Source organism: Naegleria lovaniensis (assembly GCF_003324165.1).
Source record: "Naegleria lovaniensis strain ATCC 30569 chromosome Unknown tig024, whole genome shotgun sequence".
Taxonomy (NCBI): Eukaryota; Heterolobosea; class Eutetramitea; order Acrasida; family Naegleriidae; genus Naegleria; species Naegleria lovaniensis.
The window spans coordinates 415,145-437,108 of record NW_025407846.1 but is presented as its reverse complement, the minus strand read 5'-3'; the positions used below and the strand labels follow the sequence as shown (position 1 = coordinate 437,108).

At 37.4% G+C, this 21,964-nt stretch overlaps 13 protein-coding genes across 13 annotated transcripts; 10 read left to right on the top strand and 3 right to left on the bottom strand.

Moving 5' to 3' along the window:
- Positions 1-164: 164 nt before the first annotated feature.
- On the top strand, positions 165-1,984 carry C9374_005553 (uncharacterized protein; the record flags this gene model as incomplete). The annotated part of the gene is made up of 2 exons (XM_044695316.1): positions 165-1,851; positions 1,968-1,984. 2 exons carry the CDS (start codon positions 165-167, stop codon positions 1,982-1,984), a joined length of 1,704 nt encoding a protein of 567 aa, XP_044548030.1.
- A 49-nt stretch (positions 1,985-2,033) lies between these two features.
- On the bottom strand, positions 2,034-4,388 carry C9374_005552 (uncharacterized protein; the record flags this gene model as incomplete). Its single annotated transcript, XM_044695315.1, has 1 exon — positions 2,034-4,388. One exon carries the CDS (start codon positions 4,386-4,388, stop codon positions 2,034-2,036), a length of 2,355 nt encoding a protein of 784 aa, XP_044548029.1.
- Positions 4,389-4,781: 393 nt separating this feature from the next.
- Positions 4,782-5,852, top strand: C9374_005551 (uncharacterized protein; the record flags this gene model as incomplete). The annotated part of the gene is made up of 1 exon (XM_044695314.1): positions 4,782-5,852. The coding sequence occupies one exon, from the start codon at positions 4,782-4,784 to the stop codon at positions 5,850-5,852; it is 1,071 nt and encodes a 356-aa protein (XP_044548028.1).
- A 124-nt stretch (positions 5,853-5,976) lies between these two features.
- On the top strand, positions 5,977-8,727 carry C9374_005550 (uncharacterized protein; the record flags this gene model as incomplete). Its single annotated transcript, XM_044695313.1, has 1 exon — positions 5,977-8,727. One exon carries the CDS (start codon positions 5,977-5,979, stop codon positions 8,725-8,727), a length of 2,751 nt encoding a protein of 916 aa, XP_044548027.1.
- Positions 8,728-8,888: 161 nt separating this feature from the next.
- On the top strand, positions 8,889-11,146 carry C9374_005549 (uncharacterized protein; the record flags this gene model as incomplete). The annotated part of the gene is made up of 5 exons (XM_044695311.1): positions 8,889-9,095; positions 9,224-9,264; positions 9,349-10,512; positions 10,599-10,835; positions 10,897-11,146. The coding sequence occupies 5 exons, from the start codon at positions 8,889-8,891 to the stop codon at positions 11,144-11,146; spliced, it is 1,899 nt and encodes a 632-aa protein (XP_044548026.1).
- Positions 11,147-11,184: 38 nt separating this feature from the next.
- C9374_005548 (uncharacterized protein) lies at positions 11,185-14,271 on the bottom strand (the record flags this gene model as incomplete). The annotated part of the gene is made up of 1 exon (XM_044695310.1): positions 11,185-14,271. One exon carries the CDS (start codon positions 14,269-14,271, stop codon positions 11,185-11,187), a length of 3,087 nt encoding a protein of 1,028 aa, XP_044548025.1.
- A 129-nt stretch (positions 14,272-14,400) lies between these two features.
- Positions 14,401-15,324, top strand: C9374_005547 (uncharacterized protein; the record flags this gene model as incomplete). Its single annotated transcript, XM_044695309.1, has 2 exons — positions 14,401-14,660; positions 14,733-15,324. 2 exons carry the CDS (start codon positions 14,401-14,403, stop codon positions 15,322-15,324), a joined length of 852 nt encoding a protein of 283 aa, XP_044548024.1.
- Positions 15,325-15,348: 24 nt separating this feature from the next.
- On the top strand, positions 15,349-15,642 carry C9374_005546 (uncharacterized protein; the record flags this gene model as incomplete). Its single annotated transcript, XM_044695308.1, has 1 exon — positions 15,349-15,642. One exon carries the CDS (start codon positions 15,349-15,351, stop codon positions 15,640-15,642), a length of 294 nt encoding a protein of 97 aa, XP_044548023.1.
- Positions 15,643-15,948: 306 nt separating this feature from the next.
- On the top strand, positions 15,949-16,425 carry C9374_005545 (uncharacterized protein; the record flags this gene model as incomplete). The annotated part of the gene is made up of 1 exon (XM_044695307.1): positions 15,949-16,425. One exon carries the CDS (start codon positions 15,949-15,951, stop codon positions 16,423-16,425), a length of 477 nt encoding a protein of 158 aa, XP_044548022.1.
- Positions 16,426-16,598: 173 nt separating this feature from the next.
- C9374_005544 (uncharacterized protein) lies at positions 16,599-17,867 on the top strand (the record flags this gene model as incomplete). Its single annotated transcript, XM_044695306.1, has 1 exon — positions 16,599-17,867. One exon carries the CDS (start codon positions 16,599-16,601, stop codon positions 17,865-17,867), a length of 1,269 nt encoding a protein of 422 aa, XP_044548021.1.
- Positions 17,868-17,937: 70 nt separating this feature from the next.
- On the bottom strand, positions 17,938-19,333 carry C9374_005543 (uncharacterized protein; the record flags this gene model as incomplete). The annotated part of the gene is made up of 3 exons (XM_044695305.1): positions 17,938-18,087; positions 18,147-18,442; positions 18,514-19,333. 3 exons carry the CDS (start codon positions 19,331-19,333, stop codon positions 17,938-17,940), a joined length of 1,266 nt encoding a protein of 421 aa, XP_044548020.1.
- Positions 19,334-19,509: 176 nt separating this feature from the next.
- C9374_005542 (uncharacterized protein) lies at positions 19,510-20,325 on the top strand (the record flags this gene model as incomplete). The annotated part of the gene is made up of 1 exon (XM_044695304.1): positions 19,510-20,325. One exon carries the CDS (start codon positions 19,510-19,512, stop codon positions 20,323-20,325), a length of 816 nt encoding a protein of 271 aa, XP_044548019.1.
- A 169-nt stretch (positions 20,326-20,494) lies between these two features.
- On the top strand, positions 20,495-21,895 carry C9374_005541 (uncharacterized protein; the record flags this gene model as incomplete). The annotated part of the gene is made up of 1 exon (XM_044695303.1): positions 20,495-21,895. One exon carries the CDS (start codon positions 20,495-20,497, stop codon positions 21,893-21,895), a length of 1,401 nt encoding a protein of 466 aa, XP_044548018.1.
- Between the last annotated feature and the right edge of the window lie 69 nt (positions 21,896-21,964).

The following is a 21,964-nucleotide window of genomic DNA, read 5'->3' as shown; positions in this document are numbered from 1 at the left end:
GAAGAGGAGTCTGGCAACAATTGCCACGCTTCAATGAAAGTAATTTTACTGAATTTTCGGAACTTGGATCCGATTAGCAGTAGTAGCGATCAAAACCATCTTGATCAAGGCTGTTACTTGTTGAATTTTTTGAAAATAAATTTCATTTACAAACCAAAGGATTTATGAAATGGTTTCATGCAAGAGAACAAGCTCTCAAGAAATTTTTGGAGATGACTATGAATAATACTCGCTATGCTGATCCTCCAGTTGCTCTTCCCATTGAATTTATTTATGACGACCAAGTGACCTCTGCCTTTTTTGACTGTGATTTGACAAATTATGAAAATTTGGCATTTTGGAGTCGGTTTTGGGAACATGACAGAAAAAAGATGCTACAAATTGTGAAAAAGCATGGACATCAACTTCAATATGCATCCAATGAGCTAAAACAGGACTTGGAAATCGCTTTTAGCGCTTCGTTGTCATCTTACATTGTTGTGAGCTCTCTTCCAAAAGAGGTTAACCATAACAAGGAATTTTTGTTGAAGTTAATTGAACAAAATCCTAATTGTTATTATTATATACCTGAGGAATTAAAGAAGGACCATGATATTTCCCGGATGGCTATTTCCAAAGACCCATCAATGCTTCGTATTGCCTCAGAATGGTGTGACAGAGAAATGGTAAAACAAGCGATCGAACGAGATGGAATGGCTCTTCGAGGAATGCCATACTCGTATCGCAATGATAGAGAACTTGGCTGTATTGCTGTAAAAAACAACCCAAAAGCATTGTTACTTCTCAGTACCGAATTGCAAAACGATCGAGAGCTTGTGAAAATGGCTGTACAACAAAATGGTGAAATTCTTTGGAGTTTGATAGAAACCACTTATAAATTAGATAAGGAAATAGCATTGCTGGCACTCAATAATACCAAATCTGCTTGGAATTTGGACGAATCTTTACTCAATGACAAGGACATTGCCATGCACTATTTAAAGCTTGGACATTGGTTCATGAGAATCAAAAGTCCTTCATTAAGAAAAGATAAGGACATTATCCTACAAGCAGTGAAATACTCTTCTCCAAAAGTATACTTGGAACTTGACAACGATATGAAGAGAGATCACGAAATTTGTATGCAAGTGGTTAAGGATTTGGGATGTCTTTTGAGTGAAATGCCATACGAAATTCAAAATGATTTTGAAATTGTTTTCCAAGCTGTTACGACCAATCCGTTTGCTTTGAAATATGCTTCCAAAGAATTGAGAGCGAACAGAAATGTAGTTTTACAAGCTTTTTCTAAAGCATTGAGGTGCTGCCAACCAGATTATCTACCCAAACAAGCCATTTCCCTTGAAGAATACGTTGAAAACGCGCAGCAGCAACGACTCTATCAAAACTGTGTGTTCGGATACATTTCAGAGGAGCTGAAACATGACTTGGAAATTATTTTGAAAGCTTTGGAATTCCAAGATGAAACAGCGGCATTGATTCCACATGAAGCTCTCATTCATAATGATTACGAAGTGGTGAAAACAGCCCTTCAGAAAAATGGAGCTGTTTTGGAACATCTTCCACTGTTTATACGAAATGATAAGGAATTCGTATTACTTGCTGTGAGGCAGTGTGGAAGTGCAATGAGATACGCCTCTCAAGAGCTGAAAAACGATATGGAACTACTGAACGCAGTAGTGAAATCAAGTCCACTACTTAGTACTAATAATTTTTCCGAATTACTGCTGCAATCGTCACTGACACGGATGAGAAAAAGTGAAGCAAAGCAAAGACAATCCATTGTACCGACATTTAATTTTTATGCTTCCATAGAAACCAAGCAAGACCTTGAATTAGTGAAAGATGCCATTTGTAATGGATGCGGCGTTGAAAATTTTCAAAATTCAAAGCCAATGAGAATAGGAATATGTTCAAAGAATTGTTCAGCTATAAGAATGCAATTGTTTATTATGGATGTTACATTCCAGGTAACATGGAATGTTAACATGACAGTAAGGCTTGAAATTTGGCAATTATCTTACAAACGTTTTTGTTTATTCACGTTGGAATTGTGCTATGACGATAGAAACAACTGCCATCCACAAGATGATATTCAACAGATTTGATTTTGCCAAATGAGACATGGAAGTTCCTTTAGAAACGGTCGCTCTAGGTTTTGTTGAATTACTTGGTTTCAAAGAAGATGTTTGAGGAGAGGGTACAGGTGATGGTGTCTCACTCTTTAACAAACCTATTTCATCGAATGGAATTCTTGTGAAATTATACATCTCAGAATTTTCATAGACATTTCCGAGCACGAGAGTGAAATTCAATCGGGATGGATCTACAAAAACGCTGGAAGGCACATTGTACGTATTATTGGAATGGGCAGAGTATTTTCGAACGTTGGCATAAATATATTCTCTGTTAGGAGCAGTAGTGGCCAAGTTGAATCGAATAACGTTACCTACTGGCGCACCTGGGTTCTCTTGCAAAATGTTTACCAATTCTGGATACGACTCAATCCAAATGGCAGATTCATTAAAAGGAACTTTGAGAAGGTTTTTAACATGCTCCCCAGTGCCAGACCATGACAATCCTCTATCATCTGCCAAAATACTTTGAGAATTGTTCACAAAAATATTATTGGTAATCCAATTGTTTCGTCCTCCACCCAGCAGAACTCCACGGTTGCAATAAGCAAGAATATTTCCATATACTTTGGCTGAAGAAAACATGTCATCCAAATAGATACAGGTAGCTCCATACGACTGTCCATAACCACGAACTCGATAAATAAAGTTATACTTGATATGATTACCTCTCATGGACCAGTCTCGTCCTGAATAGATAGCACCTGCATCTGCAGTAGTTTTACACACATCATAAATCTTGTTGAAAGAGAATTCATGATTATTTCCGCCCCATAGAATGGCATTGTGATCTGCATTGAAAATTTCATTGTGAGAAACAGTGACAGCCACACCATTCACCCCCACTCCAGGTCGATAAGTTTTACCAATCCTAGAATAGGAATGAATTGTGTTGTTCAACACCCATGAGTTGCTAGGGGTGAGAGTGATTCGATCGCCACCACTGATTTGGACTCCTCCCATTCCATTGTTGAAAATAAGATTACTTTTCACAAGACAATTTGAACAGTCGGTCAAGGTTAATCCGGAATTACCTGTGTTTTGAACAAGGCAATTTCTAACTGTGATAAAGGAGGTGTTAAGAGAACGAATGGCATTTCCACGTGTGAAACCCATGTCCAGCTGTTCGAAATGTTGGTGATTAGAATAAACAACAAACAAATCAGCAGCAACAGAAATCATGACATCCTCATGTGTAGTAATTCCAGACGCAGGAGGCCAGAAATAAACAACGCCGTCTTGAATGATGTATTCTCCTGGCATGTCAATCTCGCTTAAAAAGTTGACCAAATAAAAGCGCTGATCTTCCTTAACACCGTATCGATCTCGTTTTTGCTTGAACGTGATCCTACCGTCACTTGTAATTGATGACAAATCTTCTGTTCCATCTGCCCAATCGACGGCCCAGTACCCAAAAGCAAAAGGATGTTTTTCGTGTGGCCATTTGTCTCTATTCTCACATTCGGAGCTATTGAAAGTGGTGTATTTACCAAAAGTGGAATTAACTTTCATAAAGACATCTACCACAAGATTTGTGTTTTGGGTGGACACAAGATCTTCTGTTGTCAACTTGTTGGGATAACGTGCTACAGTCTGAGGTTGACCTCGATAAAAGAGCTCATTTCCACTATCTGCATAACCATAGACAAATCCTGCTTGATGAAATGGAAACAGTTGAGACGACTTAAATCCAACTTCCGTTAAATTGCTTTGCAGAACATTTCCTTTTGCATTTTCTGGAAGCATTTGAAAGGCAAATGGATTGTTCCCTTGAGTTACAGCCTTCCATACATTTGGTGGTAAATAGATACCACCTCTAATTTTCACCTCTCCTGGTAGAGAGCCAGGAAGAGCTCTCCATGTGGTACTAACCTCAACATTTGTTGAGAAATTATCCAATTTCGTCTTGGGTAGGATTACCGAAGAGTTAAGAAAATGGGTTCCTTTCATGAGATTCACCACAAATGAAGTGGGTGGTGTGGTGAAATTCATCGAGTTCTTCATGTTGGTAATGACAGAGGCAGCTTTCGAAAGAGTTGCAAATGGAGAATTGAGAGACTGTCCTGAATGGAGATCGTCATGTCCAGCTGTTGGAGAGACATAGAACTGGATCAGAGTGTTGGCGGCTGCATTCAAAGTCTCACATGCTACATGTGCATGTTGAAGATAACAGAATGCCTGAATCGCTACAAGAATCAAGATCAAGAATACTTGCTTTTTTCGTGAGCTAAAACCCACACCGTTCGATTGCAACATGTTTTTTTGTCAATGAATGCGGAAAAGAAGAGCTTGAGAAGTTTTTTTGAACGTTTGTTGGTTATCCCGAGAGAACCATACGAAAAAAGAAACCATGTTCAGATATCTGTAACTATTGCAACTCGCGAGAGATTTTCCTGATTTCTATATCATCATTCTGTTGCCTATGATCATTATTAACACGGGATAAGATCGTCAAGTGGATTACCATCTTGATAGCCATAATAATAATCGCGAAAGCGAATAAACAGCTTTACAGCATTTTTTTGTTGTTGAAGACACTTAGTTGATCGAATGATCCTTGAAAAGCAAGATACAACATTAAGGGTTTTGAAAAACAGAAATCATTGTTCTGTTTAACAATTAATTAATTAATTGTTAAACAGAAAAAAAATGTCTTTATCCGATCCGAATTCCTTTACCGATGACATTCCGCAACAAGAAGCAGAGGAAGAAAAATCGTTAGAAGAACTCGAACAACAGCTCTCACAATTTACGGAACAATTAAATCAATGTGTCTTGTTGTCGCAACAAGAACCCGAGAATGAAGAGTATGGTGCTCTCATTGATGACTTACAAAATGCTATTCAATTAACCAATGAATTGATTAGATTAAAAAAGGAAAGCACAACAACACCATCATCAATGCCAGGACCGCAATTTCAAGAAGGAGATTACTGCTATGGATTGTATGAAGGGTTATGGTATGTGGCTGTTGTAACAAAAGTCATTGATAACACAAAAAAGCTACAATTAGCTTCGGAATCGCCATCATCTAAAAAACCAGCATATGAATATTTCGTAAGATATGTTGGATATGGAAATTCTGAATTTGTTTCAAAAGAAAGATATACAATCAAGGAGTACTATCATCCACCTGCTGAATTCCTTCAACAAGGAGCAAGATGTCTCGCAGTTAATGCTAGTGATCCAGATGGAATGTATGAAGAAGCTGTAGTTGACAAGCTTACAGACAAGGAGACAGTTTGGGTCACTTTTAAAGAGCGGGGTGTGCTACAAGAGGTTCCTCTTCCACTGATTCGAGTTGGAAATGAACACTTCTATGACCCCAAATACAAACCTAAGAAGCTTAAAAAGAAGGAATCATCGAATCGAACTGAAACATTATCGGGCCAACCTGTCACTTCACAAACTACAAGCATTGCAAACAAAGGTACCACTACGGAACAACAAGGTAAAAAGTATGATCAGTCCGAAGCCGACGTCATAGCAAAAAAGAAAAAGAAGCAAGAAAAGAGACAACAAAAACTTCAAGAGCAAGAGAAGCAACTTAATCAAAAGAAACAAAATTGGCAAAGTTTCATGAGCAGAAATTCAAGCACATACAAGAACGCCGGAAAAACTTTGCAGGCCACCGAAAAGACCTATACTCCTGCTCAAAAGAAAACCAAGCTAACCACAAGTGCTGGCTCATCAGGTAGCAGTAGGCCAAATAATCGATAGCACACAATCAGAATGAACACACTGCCACCTCACATCACCTATTAATGTAAAGTCGAAATCATCAAATTTTTATTTTTTATTCTTTTTAAAAAATACAACAACTGGCTCAAACTCATCATCACCGATGCAAGAACCAAAAGAAGGAGCACAAAAAGCAGGAGGATTTTTCTCTTCCTCCAATAAGAGAAGTGAAATCAACGAATGGAGATTAGGTTTAGGCAATGAAAAGGAGTCCGTAAGAAAGGATACCGTAAAGAAAGTCATTGCTGCTATGACTGTTGGAAAGGACGTTTCCATGTTGTTCACCGATGTGATCAAGTGTGTAGCTACCAACAACATTGAATTGAAGAAATTGGTATACCTCTATATTATGAACTATGCAAAGACTCAACCTGATTTGGCTATCATGGCTGTGAATCAATTCGAGAGAGATTCCAACCATCCAAATCCTCTGATTAGAGGTTTAGCTGTCAGAACCATGGGTTGTATCAGAGTTAACAAAATCGTTGAATACTTGGCTGAACCAATCAGAAAGACCATCAAGGACAAGGATCCATACGTGAGAAAGACAGCAGCTGTGGCTATCGCAAAGCTTTTTGATATCAATCCAGAGATGGCCATCGAGCAAGGTTTTGTTGAATCATTGGAAGAGCTCTTGACTGACGACAATCCTATGGTTGTTGCTAATGCTGTGAAAGCTTTGGACGAAATTTCATCGTCATCCTCCGAGGTCGTTCTCGATTTCACTGAAAAGACGGTCAAGACTCTTTTGACTGCTTTGAACAATTGTACCGAGTGGGGTCAAGTTTTCATTTTGGATGCCCTCTCCAACAATTATCAACCAAAGTCTGAGAAGGAAGCTTCTGAAATTGCTGAAAGAGTTGCTCCTCGTTTGCAACATGCCAACTCTGCAGTCGTTCTCTCTGCTGTTAGAGTTATTAACAAGATGATTGACTTGATTTCAAACGAAAACGAAAAGCAAGAATTAGTGAAAAAAATTTCTGCTCCACTTGTTACTCTCTTGAGCGGCAACCCAGAAATTCAATATGTTGCTCTTCGTAATATTGATTTGATTGTGCAAAGTAGACCAGGAATTCTCTCCAACAACATTAAGATGTTCTTCTGTAAATATAACGATCCAATCTATGTGAAATTAGAAAAGTTGGATATTATGGTCAAATTAGCTTCTGAACGTAACGTTGATACTGTATTGATGGAATTCAAGGAATATGCTACTGAGGTTGACGTAGAGTTTGTAAGAAGAAGTGTTCGTGCAATTGGTAGATGTGCGATCAAGCTTGAAAGAGCAGCACAAAGATGTGTCGATGTTTTACTTGATTTGATTCAAACTAAGGTTAACTATGTCGTCCAAGAAGCAGTCATTGTCATCAAGGATATTTTCAGAAGATATCCAAACAGATACGAAGGTATTATCGGAAGATTGTGCGAAAATCTCGATACATTGGATGAACCAGAAGCTAAGGCAGCTATGATTTGGATTATTGGTGAATATTCCAACAAGATTGAAAATGCTGATGAGTTGTTGCAAATCTTTATCGACACTTTCCATGATGAAACTGCTCAAGTTCAATTGCAAGCCCTCACTGCAGTCATGAAACTCTTCTTGAGAAGACCAAACGACACCAGAGACTTGATTAAGAAGGTTTTACATCTCTCCACCGAAGAATCTGACAATCCAGACTTGCGTGACAGAGGATATATCTACTGGCGTTTGCTCAATGAAGATCCTGAGGCCGCCAAGACTGTTGTCTTGTCAGAAAAGCCTGTCATCAGAGACGACTCAACCAACATTCCAAAGAACTTGCTCAACGAATTGACCAAACACATTGGAACTTTGTCCTCAGTGTATCATAAGCCTCCAGAATTGTTCGTTGCTGGTTATAAGAAGAAGAAGAGCGAAGGAGGCAGTGACAAGGAAGTCGAAGATTACCTCAGAGAACAACAACACCAAGATGCTGCAGATAGAACTACTACACAAGACATTCTTGGCTTGGACGACATTTTAGGAGGAGGACTTCCAGCTTCATCTCAACCACAAGATCAAGATCTTGATTTGGATGATGTTATGGGTGGCTCTCAACCACAAACACAGTTGCAATTCTCTGCTACTTCTTCAGCTGGTGCTAACATTACTTCACTTGTTCGTCCTGTTCTACAAAAGAAATTATTGCTCACTGCTGACAAGAGCAAGGGACTTCAAGTTTATGGTGTGATTAACAGAAACCCAAGAGGAAATCTTGAATTTTTGGTTACGTTTGAAAATCTTTCTCAACAACCAATTACCGGATATGCATGTAAATTCAACACAAACACTTTCGGATTCGTGCCAGGACAAGTCCAAGCCACTGGTATCATGCCAGGTCAAAAGACTGACGGAATTATACCAATTCTTCCAGGTACCAACGAATCTGATAAGGTTTCTAACCTTCTCCAAGTTGCTATTAAGACTGATTTAGGCGTGGCATACTTCCAAGATACCATTCCATTCAGCGCCTTGTTCATTGAGAATGGTTTAGTTGACAGAGATACTTACCTCTCCATCTTCCAAAGCATTCCAGATGAGACTGAAAGCTCAGTTGATGCTCCAAATGCTTCAGCTGGAAATAACAATGCTCTCATCTCAAGATTGCAGGCTCACAACATTTTCTTTGTTGCTGACCACCAACAAGATAACTTGACCAACTTGTACTTCTCTGCTAAATTCAATTATGGTACTGAAGAGGTTATTGTTGTGGTGGAAGTTGTTGTTCCAAACGGATCCAATCAATGCAAGATTAACACCAGATGTGCAGAAACACAATTCATTCCATTCATTGAACAAGACGTTGCAAGAATTGTTTCTCTCTCCTTCTAAATGACAAAATAAAATCTTAGTCACCTTCTTGCTTGAGTCCATTCCAAATCGAGTATGAGACTGATTTTCTTTGAAACCTCGTAACAAAAAATACCCAAACGGCCTCGTTTTCTTTGCCAGGCACACATTCGAAAGCAAAAGGCTGTCCTATCGGTTTCAACATGTCCTCACTGGATCATCAAACCAACAATGAGGATGATTCATTGCAACAAAGCCTACTCTCCCAACCAGTTCCTCATGGAGATGCACCATCAGCTGCTTCAATCAACAACGTCGATAAAGAATATGATACACATCCTTTGGAGAAAATTAGAAAACGTTCATCGGGAACCATCTCTACAATTTTTTCAATCATCAACACCATGGTGGTATGTAGAAAGGAAATTTTGTTGCCATCGGATCATATCATTGACATTATAATAACGATGATTGCAATTTCGGATGGTTAATTTGTACACTACTTGAATTCGCAACAACATTTGAATAATAATTATAGGGGTCGACAATATTATCATTAGCATGGGGATTTACCCAAAGGTAAGACTCCTTGATATTTTCAAATATGTTGCTAATGATTTGATTCAATGATTTCACACAAAATCACATTTTTCAAAATTTTAGTGGACTCTATCTAGGAATAATTGTATTTGTTCTGGTTGGTCTCATTAGTTATTACACTTGCAATCTCGTAGTGCAGCACTCTTTGTTTAAAGTGAGATATGATGATGAGGGTCAACAACAACAACAACAAACCTCACCTAACGAAACCACTGCTATCAATAGTGGAGACAAAATTGCTCTCTCTGAAGAAGAATCTTCTGCTCCTACCACTTACTATCAATCAGTGGATAATAAGGAAGGAAGTACTTCCCTGCGTCATGCATCAACAACAACAAGAAAAAAGGTCAAAAGAATTTCCAATTACATTCTTGACATCAAAGATTTTTCTCAGGTCTGTGTTGAACATTTAGGAAGATGGAGTGAAATATTATGTATCATTACGAGTATTGTGATTTTAATAGGAGCCAGTATTGCCTATCACATTTTCATGAAAGACTGTCTTATGAGTATCGTCACAGGAATTTTTGACATTCAATACGATACAACAAAAATATATCCATGGGACAAGAATGGCCCACCTTGGTATTGGAATGGTATTTTTGCTTCTGTGATTATTGTGGTGCTTCTGTTTCCCATCACTCTGCTCAAGAATTTGAATTTTTTGGTGAAATTTAATTCATTTGGAATTTTCTTTGTGCTGTTTTTGATTATCTTCATTATTTATGCAAGTATTGAGGCAATGGTGTCACCTTTTGAGTTTTCTAATAATATTGCGAGCGTGTCAACATTGACCATGATGTCTCTTAGCTCGAATGTGAGCAATATCATGACAAGCAGTAGTATGAACACGAATAGCGGTAGTAGTAATGGAGATTCCTGGATGAATCATTTATTGGGAGGAATTTTGAGTAACAGTTTTGCAGGAAGTAGCAATGCTCTTAGTACATCTAGTGCTGCTCCTGGCCAGACCTCTCCTCCACAGTACAATTTTGCTGATGATACTATTGTGAGGGGAGACACAGTGTTGGTGAACCATTTATCATTATTTAATATTCATTTCAGTCACTTGTTGGCAATTTTGTCTTTGAGCTTTTTTATTCACAATGTAATTGGACCTATTTTGAAGAACCAAAAATCATTGAAGCATACCAAACGAGATACTGCGGTTGCTTTCATTGTTGCTGCTTTGATTTATGCAGTTCCTGGAATGTTGGGAGCATTTGCGTAAGTTTGTGTGTGGTATATTTATTTATGTTTGTTTATGAAATATTATTCTTGTGGTCGTGAAAACCTCTATTTACTTGACACAGATTCCGGTTCTCTGTCACAATTCAACAAAACTTTTTGAATCAGTTTCCCAATAATAGCGTGTATGCCAACATTTCTAGAGGTGCAGTTTTGTTCCAACTCATGTCTATTTACCCTCTTTTATTGAGCGTAATTCGAGTTCAATGTTTCAGTTTTCTCTATCGAAAGAATCCAAACAAGGAGAAGCAACAATATCCAGGAATTTTACAAGTTGCTGCCTTGAACTTTGTGGTTTGTTTGTAAGTAGTTAAATCAGTCATCACTTGTATGATGTTCTTACTGTGTTTTTCACATTCACAGAATTACAACCAGTATGGCTGCTTTTTATCCAATGGTGGGCACAGTATTGAGGTTTACAGGAGCTATTTGCGGGTTGATTTACATGTACCTGTTGCCTGTATCGATCCACCTCGTAGTTCAGTACAAAAAGAAACAACTCACTGTCTTTTCTGTTGTTTTTAATGTTTCCTTAGTGTTGTTAGGTTTATCAATTTTGGTTTTACAATTTATTGATTTTGATCAACTAACCAACAAAACTCCAACTGGGTAAACGCTCCTAATTTTATTTCTCGACATGCAATAAATCAGTTACACGTTACTTTCATCCATTTTGTGATCTGATTCAGTTTTGGTTTGAGAGCTGCTTGGTGGTTCAGTTTTTGGAGATGCAGAAGGAGACTTGAAAGTGTGTACTTGATGGAATTTTGGAATTTGAGAAGGAGATAATGATGACAAGCCAGGATGAGGGAAGGCAACAGGCTTTCCGAAAGGAGATAGTTGTTGAGCGAAAGGACTAGTACCTGCCAATACCTTTCCGGCAAATGGGAAAGGAGAAGGTGTGGAGGGAGTTTCTTTGATTTTTTCTTTTTTTGCCTTTTCCAATGCCTCCTGTTCTTGTTGCAATTGGAGTAAAGACTTGGTTTCACTCTGCAAGGCCTTCCATTCTTTAGCAAGTTGCGTTTCGATGGCTTGGAATAGCTTGGTAAGCTGAGAGTCTGAAAGAGTGACATTCTTGAGCTGTTGCAAGATGTTTTGGCAAAAGTTCTTAAGAGACAAGATCTTTTCCTTGTATTCATCAAAGGAGTGAATGCATTTCTTGTTTTCATCGTCAATATCTTCATCATCCTTCTTTTCTCTCATAGCAAATACCTCTTTTGGAACAGTGAGAAGAATGGATCCCAATAAATGACTGAGAGATGCAATCTCCTTCAAACATGTGCTAACGCTGATTTGGAATGTTAAACTTTCTTGCTTTGTGAAACAAATGTATGGAATGACAAAGTTTTCAAATAGCATTGAATAACTGTCCACCAATTCAGAAAGTTGAGTAGTGAAAAACCACTTAATATTACCAGAAAGAAGCACAGGAATAGAATATTGATGAATATCCTTAATGAGACGAGTACAATCTGCAATAAGAGAGTCAATAAAGTTAAATTCTCGTTGAATGACCGTCTTTCCAAACAATGATAGCTCAGTCGTGCTTCCTTCGAGGAACAATACCTTAAAGAGATATCTAAACTTGTTTAAATTGGTGGCATATACAGTACCATCATGTGGAGTATCAATTGCTCTAAACTTTTCAATGTCATCATCTTTCTTTTTCTGTTCCGCTTGGCTCTTAGGTTGAGATTCTTGGTGTTCGTTTATGTCATAGCCGGAAATTGTTCTGTGTAAATTACAGCTAGCAATTCTGGCGTTTTGATGGAATCTCAGGACAGAAAAGAGTAAGAGTTTTCTTGCCAATGAATGCTTTTTGAATTGTTCTTGGAAGGCAGGAATGTCAATTGTGACGTTGGATCCAGGAGTTGATTCAGTGCTAAACAATAATCGCTGAATAAATGGATAAAATTCAAACAAATAATCTGGAAGTGGAGGTAACTGGAAAGGCATTTTACCCTTGAGCATTGATTGAGCCTTCTCTCCAGCATAGTACAATCTAGTAAGGGTTTCAAAATAATCTGCAAAATCATTAACATTATGAGCATCTTCGAGGAAAGATAAATAAGCTGGTAATGCACCAGGAGCAAGAGGGACTGCTGGTACAGGGCTTGTGTCTGTTGAAGTATGTGATGCAGTTGGTACAGGAGTTGGGGTCGTTTCATCCTGTGGTGGTGACGATGCAGACTCAGATGGTTTAAAAGAAATCTTAATAGTAGTACCTTTGGTGTTGGTGTTAACCGTAGTTTCCTTTGTTCCTTTAAGTTTAGTCTTCTTCTTTGAAGAAGAGATCTCTTCTTGTTGCTGTTCTGTAGCCTTTCTCTTGTTCTTTTGTTTAATTGGTATGGTCAACAGTACCTTATCGAGGGCCTCTGCAGGCATGTTTGGATGTTGTGAATAAATAAACTCTAGGAGATAGAATATTTGTTGCAGAAGAGTATTCGATATGAAAGGTGATCTACAAATGACAGCAATATCACCCCATACTTCACTTTCAGGACTAAGGTTATCGAAAAAGTGTCTCAATTCTTTCATTCTTCGAATATCGAAAAAGTCTTTCAGTGACAGGTTATCGCTTGTATCAGTACCAGGAACTACAATTTGCTGCTTGGAATCTGTCTTTAGTACATCAGATGCTTGCTGACCTAACTGTGGATTCTCGGAGGAAGGCTCTTCTTTTTTGATTTTCGCTTTTCCAGTTGTTTTACCTCCCTTCTTTGGTTTTTTAGTGGTTTTGGCAACGTTACTTGCTGTGCCTGAGGTCAAAGATCCGCTTGATCCAGAATGGCCGAGTGTAGGAGTATGCTTGGAGTATGTTAAATTATGTCGAATGTCATCAGAATGCTCTACAAAGACATAGTTCAAGAGGTTAGCATGAACTGTTCTAATCCACGCGTCAAGCCACCAACAAAAATAGTGACACATGTCCATTTGGTGAAGCTGCTGAACCTGGTTGTCATGAAGAGCCATCAAGAGATCATATCTAAATGTACAAAAGTGTCTACTGCCAGTCGTTAAGAGTTGGCTTCTGCAATAGCCTAGAACCCTATGATAAAGAATAGGGTCTTTTCCTAAGATGTTAATCATACTAGTTAGAGTTTGATTCTTCTCTCTCTTTTTCTTTGGATCAATTTTATAGCCAGATAGTAAATCGGTTCGATGAATCTGTGGCACATCATACTTCTTCAGAAGAGTAGAAATGTGTTTGATGAAGAGATTCTCATCATTGACCCAAACTTGTCTTTTCACTTCGATCGGAAGATTTTTAAAAATCTCAGTATTCCCTTGAAGTTGTTGCAAAAAGGTAACCGGAATTTGCTCCATTCTCTTCAAGAGTGTATACACAATCGGACGCAACTCTTCAAATCCAATATATGGGAAAATTTGTTCCAACAATTCTTCCTCTTGAATTGGTTCGTTTTCATTTTCGATTTTATCAAGAAGAATCTTCTTCAAGTGATTCATCAAGCCAAAGAACAAGTTGTTACGTTGAACATTGAGAAGATCGGTTAACTCAAGAATAGGAGGAATGCTCGACGAAACTGCGGCACTTGATAAGGAAGAAAATTGCTTCTGGAATGAAGTAATCGCTGATTTAGGATCTCCAGAGCTCAGCCTGGTGAGAATGTATTCTTGGCCCTCAGCGCCTAAAAGTGCTCTTCGTTCCAAAGCTTGTTGATGATGATCGGCACCCGACGGTTGAGAATAATATTCTCCTGTGGAGTGATGGCTCATTTTTTTAAATAATAATAAAAAAATTTTAACGGACGATCAAATTTAATAAGAATAATCCCCATCATCAATGAATTAACACAATTCGATACGGGCATGGTTGTTGCATATTGAAATGTACTTTTGGAAAAAATGTCGTCTAAGAACTCACTATCACCTTCCACACCTGTACACGATGAGACCGAAATTCGGCAAGAAGAAATGATGAATCATCATCGATCATCAGCATCACCACCTTCACACTCAATATCGATTCGGATCATCACTTTTGGTCTTCTTCATGGTAAAATTTCCAAATCTTCCTATCAATTAATTTATAATTTACAAGATTTACCGAATCCATTGACTGCACAAGCAAGAAAGAAAATGACAGGTTTAAACAAGCCTCTGAGGTTGGTTGAAGTGTACACTCGAATTTGAAATCATCTCATTGTTAACTAACACACTATTCTGAACTCAAACAGGAAGGACTTCTTTGCAAATGAATTGGTACAAACTTTCTTTGATAATTCACACAAAGAAATTGTGAGTGAACTTAAAAAGTTTCATGCTTCTTGTCTTCAAATGCAAAATAATCAACAGTCGATTGAAGATAGTGTTAATGAACTAGTTCAATCCAATTTGAAAGGCATTATAGACATTAACAAGGACGAGGAGACATCAGTTGTGGAAAATCCTTCTTCCCTTCAACAAGAAAGTTCATCCAATACAGAAACGAAACCTGAAAAGAACGCTGAAGATAACGAAAATGATGATGACGATGCTGAAAGTGAGGAAGAAAGTGAGGAAGACGACGAACTTGAAGACATTCTAAATGAAGGAGAAGATGAATACATATTCACTATAGCTGTTTATTGTCATAAAGGCAAACACAGATCTGTATCATTTGCAGAAGAGTTAAAAGAACAATTGGCTTCAGATCCAGATCTTCGCAACTTAATCTCACAAATTAATGTCACACACAGAGATGTCCACAAAAGCAATTCAAACAAATCATCGAACGACAAGAATACGAGACGAAACCAAAAATCAAGTTTTTCATATTTTAATGAATAAAAAAGCAATTTCAATGATTAAAAAATGTTCGGACTGTTGCACAACATGCAGCGAAGGATTTTGTATTACTTACTCTCTCTATTCTTTGGAGGAAACAAATCCTATCAATTCCGACCCGGTGATAGTGTCTTGGTCATTGAAGTCGGAAAAGATTATGTGAAATACTTTAAATTAACAAAACCAACTACGCAAAAGCACTCTGATAAATATTTAGAACACAAGCAGCATGTTAGTAGTGGAACGTATTTAAATATGAGGAGTTTACTTCCGTTGAAACACGAAAAACCAATCACCTCTTTAAGAATTATGGAAAATTAAATTGATAATAATTTTCGGAATTTTAATCATTGCAACAGAATTGAGTAATGGTTCTTCAGACTGAAGAAAAAGATGCAAATTGCATTGGACGATGACCGAATTAGAGAATTCAAGAAGAACAATATCCTACTATTTTGCAAATTTTCACGTCAAAGGTTAATTTAAAACAATCATTTGTCTGAATTTCAAAGTACATTTTAAAGTAATATTAAACAGTCACCACTGGTGACATGTTGTTCATCCAAATATGAAAATTCTTTCGTGTTAGAATTAATTAAATTCCAATTGTTAACATTATTTTAAAAAATGTCATTTGATCGTTGGATGTCTCGGCCCAGTGTTCTTCCACCATCCTCGGGATCACATGAAAGCGATAATCCACGAATTTCTCTTTCCTTTGAAAAAGACATTCCTGAACTCTCCACTAAAATCTTTGACCGTCTTTTTAATTATCACGTCGTTGCAGAGCAGCAAGTCAACGAATTATTACAACAATTTGAATATAGCAAAATTACGGAGAAGGCTGAAAAACATTTGAATGAATCGGAGAAGAATGTAGAACAAACCTCAACCAAGATCGTTCAATGTACCAATATTCTGGTTGAGAATTTACCAGAATTTCAAAAATCACTATCCATATCGTTGGCCCTCGGAAATGAATGGCTTAAGAAGAGAGTAAAATCACATCAACCAACTCAACCAGTCTCACCAGCAAGCTCAGTACCAGCTTCTTCTACAAGTGTGCCTTCATCGGGTCAAACAACTGAACAAGACAAACAATAATATTATTGCATCTGTCTTGTTCATGAATCAAATTTACAATGAAACAACAAAATTCTCAAAGAAAATGTATTATTCTATTTGAATTAAGACGAAATAATGATCATCATGATTGATTATTTAACTAACATCTTTGATGATCCGAATTTTATGAATGAATTGTTTAATAATAAAAAATGGGCCAAGCTTCTAGCGTCGGAAAACGAGAAGCCTCTCAAGACATGGACTATTGTGACTCTCATAAAATTGTGTCATCACCCAATGAAGATGTATTGCAAATACAACACGGAGGCACATCAAGTCCGAAATCTTGTTCATCATCGATTAAAAATTCATCATCCATTCCGCAGGTTGATGATCATCAACAACAAGCTCATCAAAACAGGAAGAAAAACAAAGAAAAACCACCAAAAGGATTGAAACATCAAATTCTAAACGATGATGTCATCTCAATTATTTTGAGTTTTTTGGATGTCAAAAGTCAATTATTTGTTTGTGCGAGCTCCAAAACTCTCTACGACAATTTCATTCAAAGTAATTTGTATAATAAGTATTTTTATGAATGTGCCGTTCAGCACGCCATTCCAAGCTTGTTTCCATTTTGCCAATCAAGTTATGAATGGATATCAAAAGAATGTGAAAAATTAGATCAGAAACGAACAGATGCGTCATTCATTGCACACTGTAATCACTGCGAAAGTTTCATGTGGCGAAGATTTATTTATTTATTAACGAGTTCCCAAGTTTTACAATTTTCAACCAATCTTGGAGACCTTGTGGTGGAAGAAAATGGATATTTTGCCTCACTGCAGGCTGAGCATGGATTTGGTAATTTCTCATTTTCACTCAATTTTTCTGCAGATTATTATCAGGATGTGGATTCGTTTCAACGAGAATATTTAGTGAATTGCTTAATTACACAAAAAAACGAATCGAAAAACGTTGCTATTGGACTTGGAGATCATCAAGTTCTTGACATGTCTTCTGAGCATCGATTTTTGGGTTATCCACCAAATACGCTGTCGTACTCGAGTGATGGAAATGTAAAGTTTAACATAATTGAAGGTCCGTGCGTTACATCTCGATTTCCCTCTTTCAAAGCAGGTGACATTGTTTCAATGTTTGTTTCTGTGTATCCTTTACAGAGAAATGAGGAATCGCTTTACAGATATCGAGTATTCTTTTTCCTTAATGGAGTTTTTTGTGAACAGCAAGCTGTACCAACTGAATTCGTTTCGCTGTGCCCCTTATTCCCATCTTTTACTTTACATTGCCCGTCTGATTCTCTGCGACTTCTTTGTAATCCGAATTCGTTACCGCCAGGCACAGACCACACAACGACTTCTGAACAACACAAATTGAAAATAGTGGTGGAGAAACTGTTTAAGTTTTATGTGAGATACCGTTTACAAGCCGACCATGAACCGAACACGCCTCAAAATTAATTTATTAATTAAACGAAGTAAGAATTGAACTCTTTTCAAATAAATTAAGTATTTATGTGTTTAGTGTTGCTTAATTGTTGAGCTCTTCGGTAACATGTTTTGGAATTGGTAATGTGTGTCTCATCATCATTTTACTTCGCCTGCATTCTGTAATGACACAAAGAGTGAAAAACCAATTTCTGAAAAGTCCTCGATTGTACATTTTCTTAGCTTTGTTGACCTAATGGTAAGCAAATAGAGAAAGTGAGTGATACATAATTGTACAACAATTCAACTTACGTATTCATAAGTTGTCTGGCCAGTGGAAATTAGGTATGAATGAAACACGCTCAAGGACCCCACAAACAACTGAGTAAGGAAGATATAAACTATCAATACTAGCCCACCAACAGAGTATCGAATGGAATTCGACACCTTATCCTGAATTGTGTCAGTATTTATGTTAAAATAGTAAATCCAAACCAATACTGTATGTGCAATACAGATAAATATCACAAGCCAAGACGTGATGGTTGTACTGAAAATAAATAAAATAAAAGATCTATAATTTCTTCTCCCAATGCATGTACCCGTCCCTGTTATGTACAGTTACCAATAATTATTTGTGCATTAGTGATCATAATGTTAAGCCATTAATCTCACTTACATGGACAATGGTGATCAAATCTTTCAACACAATTGTTACATCTTCTACAATGTGACGTCCGAGGAGGTCTATAAATTTCACAGGATGGACAATATTTTAATTCTACAATTTGTCCGTTCTCAAGATGCACCTTTTGAAATTGAGGAGGTTCTGGCTTTCTGTCATCTGTTTTCTCTTCTCCAGTCTGTGCAAATTGCTGATCGATATATTTTCTTCGAGGAATAATTCCAGGATCTGTAAAACTTGTATAAAATAGTCCAATTAGCATTAAAAGAAATCCAATAAGAGGCACAATTAAAAGAATAACACCCGCAGCTGGATGTACAAAAAGTAAATAATGTGGCATAATCACAGGAGCATAAATAATGGCAGGAATAAACATTAAAATTAACGTTAGAATAAATAATTTTCTATCAGGTCCAATAATGACTCTCCCTTTACAACAGAGAGTGTTATTTCCGATCCATGCCTGATATAGTGTGAGAGTTGTATTCGCAATAATATTATTTGTAGGATCGTCTGAATTCCCTTTGAGCTCTTCATCAACCGAGTCATAATCAATTTGATCATGACCATCACAATTTGTTGTAATTTGTACAATATTATGATGATGATTATCATTATTATTATTATTATGGCTATGATCATTAGTTGTACTGGTATTATATTGGCGATTCATTTCAATCATTTCAATATCATTCGTCCTTCCATTACCATGATGATGATGTTGATGATGATGATGATCATTATTTCCGATCAGAATCACAGGACTTGAATCGGTAGTGGCACTGTCCGATTGTTTACTGCTATGATGAAGCATTTTTTTCGTTATCTGAAAATAAATGCAGTTTGCAGCTTTGTAAAGCAAGGTTATTACTATTGAGATTGTTATCTATTGACACAAGCCAAGACCCATTGCTAGTGTTGGTCACCAAAACTTTTCAAAGTTTTTCTTGTTCCTTGATTTGCCGGAAATTATTACAATCCAAACAAAAAATGTTGTCCAATCATCCACTGACCTCGTTCCCTGCTTTGTGTGCATTCGAATGTCTATCGGGAGAATTGTTGTGGGGCCATCTTCAATGTTTAATGTTAGGAGGAGCCAGTAATTTATCATCATCGGTTGAATCCTCAACAACAACAACAACACACGACTCACCCCAATCCAAAACCACTCCTCTCACCGGTGGAACCATTCTCCAATCTCAATTTCATTACAGGGTTTTGGCAAAACGTGGAAACTGGATGGTTCATCGAGTCCTGTACAAGAATGAAACGGAGGAGAATCCAGTCGCTGCTTTTATTGTCCATCATGAAAGTATCTCGGCAAAAGAACTCCTTTCACGATGCTCTGAAGTTGGAATTTCTCATGGACAACGTCATCAAGATCAAGAAATTGTGTATGTGAATCGATACGATTGGGCCTTTCACTTTGGAGGTCCAAAAGTTGAAGAAAAAATTGAAAATCATTTGAAAAGTTTGAATCCTGATTTCAAATTTAAGCCACACCCAACGTATGGAGAACACGATGTGAATGATGAATTAACAGGAGGAAGACTCAATCTTTTAGATGCTTCCTATTGGAAAGATGTTGAGAAACATTTTGCTTTGGGACATCATCCTGATTTGGGACAATGTTCTGCCTTTGTTGACAATACGAATGGGAAAGCATTTGGTGTACACTTGTCTGATATTCACACTGAATATGAATTGGGATGGATGGTATTCAATAAGGATCAAGAATTGGTTGGATTTGTCTATGACTCCTCGTACTGTGCTTTGGAAGGTGACAATTTAGTTCTTGAAGAATAATACAAGTGTAGTCATTCTCGAATATGTACGTGCGTGCTCTAAAAAGTTCGTGAAAAGGCATTCTTGAACGTTTGATTTTTTCATTTTGATCTTTTGAAGTCGGCTCGATCTCTCGAAATGCGAAATTTGGCGCCATCAAATCTACAAACCATTTTGAATAAAGAAAAAAATGAGCACCAACAACCGGCAAAACAGAGGCAACAAGCCTCAGGAGCAACAGCCAACTGCAGGAAATGGGGCAGCCGATGCCAAAACATTGGAGGAATTGAAAGCGGAGCTGGAAGAGACAAAAAGAAATAGAAATTATTACCAACTCGAAAGAGATCGTATAAATTCCTTTTGGGAAATTTCAAAGAAGGAGATTGACAATTTCAAAGGAGAAGTTAGAAATCTTCATCGTGAGATGGAAGAAAATGAAGAACGACATCAAGTGGAGTTGAAAGTGTACAAACAAAAAGTGAGGCATCTCCTTTACGAACAAAAAATTACGATCGATCGCTTGAAAATTGAAAGTGAGAATGCTCTCAAAATTCAAGCAGATGAATTCCGACAAAAACTAGCTCAATTAAAATCTGACAAGCGAAAATTAAAGAGAGAGCTTCATTCTATGGAAATTGCCTATCAAGAAGAAATCAAAGGTTTGAAAACCAACCAAGACAAGAATCTTACAAAACAAACCGAAACGTTTGCCAGAAAGTTAAAAGAAACTCAGCTCAAATATGAAATGAAAATGAAGAAGCTTAGAGAAGACTTGGAGCTACGAGGTAGAAAAGAAACAGAAGAAATTGAGGAGAGAAAGAATACACATATTAAACAACTAATGGAAAAGCACAAATTAGCGTTCCAACAAATGAAAGATTATTATATAACCATCACCAGAAATAATTTGGAGCTCATCAAGACCTTAAAAGATGAAGCTGCTCAAATGAAACAAGAAGAAGCTGATAACGAGAAGCTCATGCTTGAAATTGCTCAAGACAACAAGAGGTTGAGTGAGCCACTTGTTAAGGCGCTTGCGGAAGTGAAAAAGCTAAGAAACGAATTAGCCAATTATCAAAAAGATAAATTATCGTTGAAGAATGCTAAAAGCAGGTTAGTCATGATGGAAGACCAACTTAAAAAGCTGAAATGGGAGCACGAAATTTTGGAGCAAAGTCACAAACAAGTACAAAAGGAACGAGACGAGTTATACGACAAATTCGAGCGAACCATTCACGATGTACAGCAAAAAACTCTGTTCAAGAATCAGGTTCTCGAGACAAAGGTGTACGCACTACAAGAAAATTTGGAAAAGAAAGATGCCCAGATTCATGAAATTCTCAAAGCCTGTAATATCGACGAAAGGACAGTTGAGGAAATTACAGAAGGTTTGGACAATGTAATTGAGGAGAAGAACAACACGATAAGAGAACTCAAATTCGAAATTGAAAAGATGAAAAAGAGCTACAACGACTTAATTCGTGTGATCAATGCCAAGATGCAACAATATGGTATTGAGGAAGAACTGGGTGTTGAGCCCATCGCCAACGTTGCCGACGAAGGAGTGCCAGGAAGAGTCTGGGTCAAGTAGATGCCCATTTCCAACTTCAAGCCTGCGAAACCTTTGAACATGTTCCTCCCTTGCATTCTATTTGTCAAC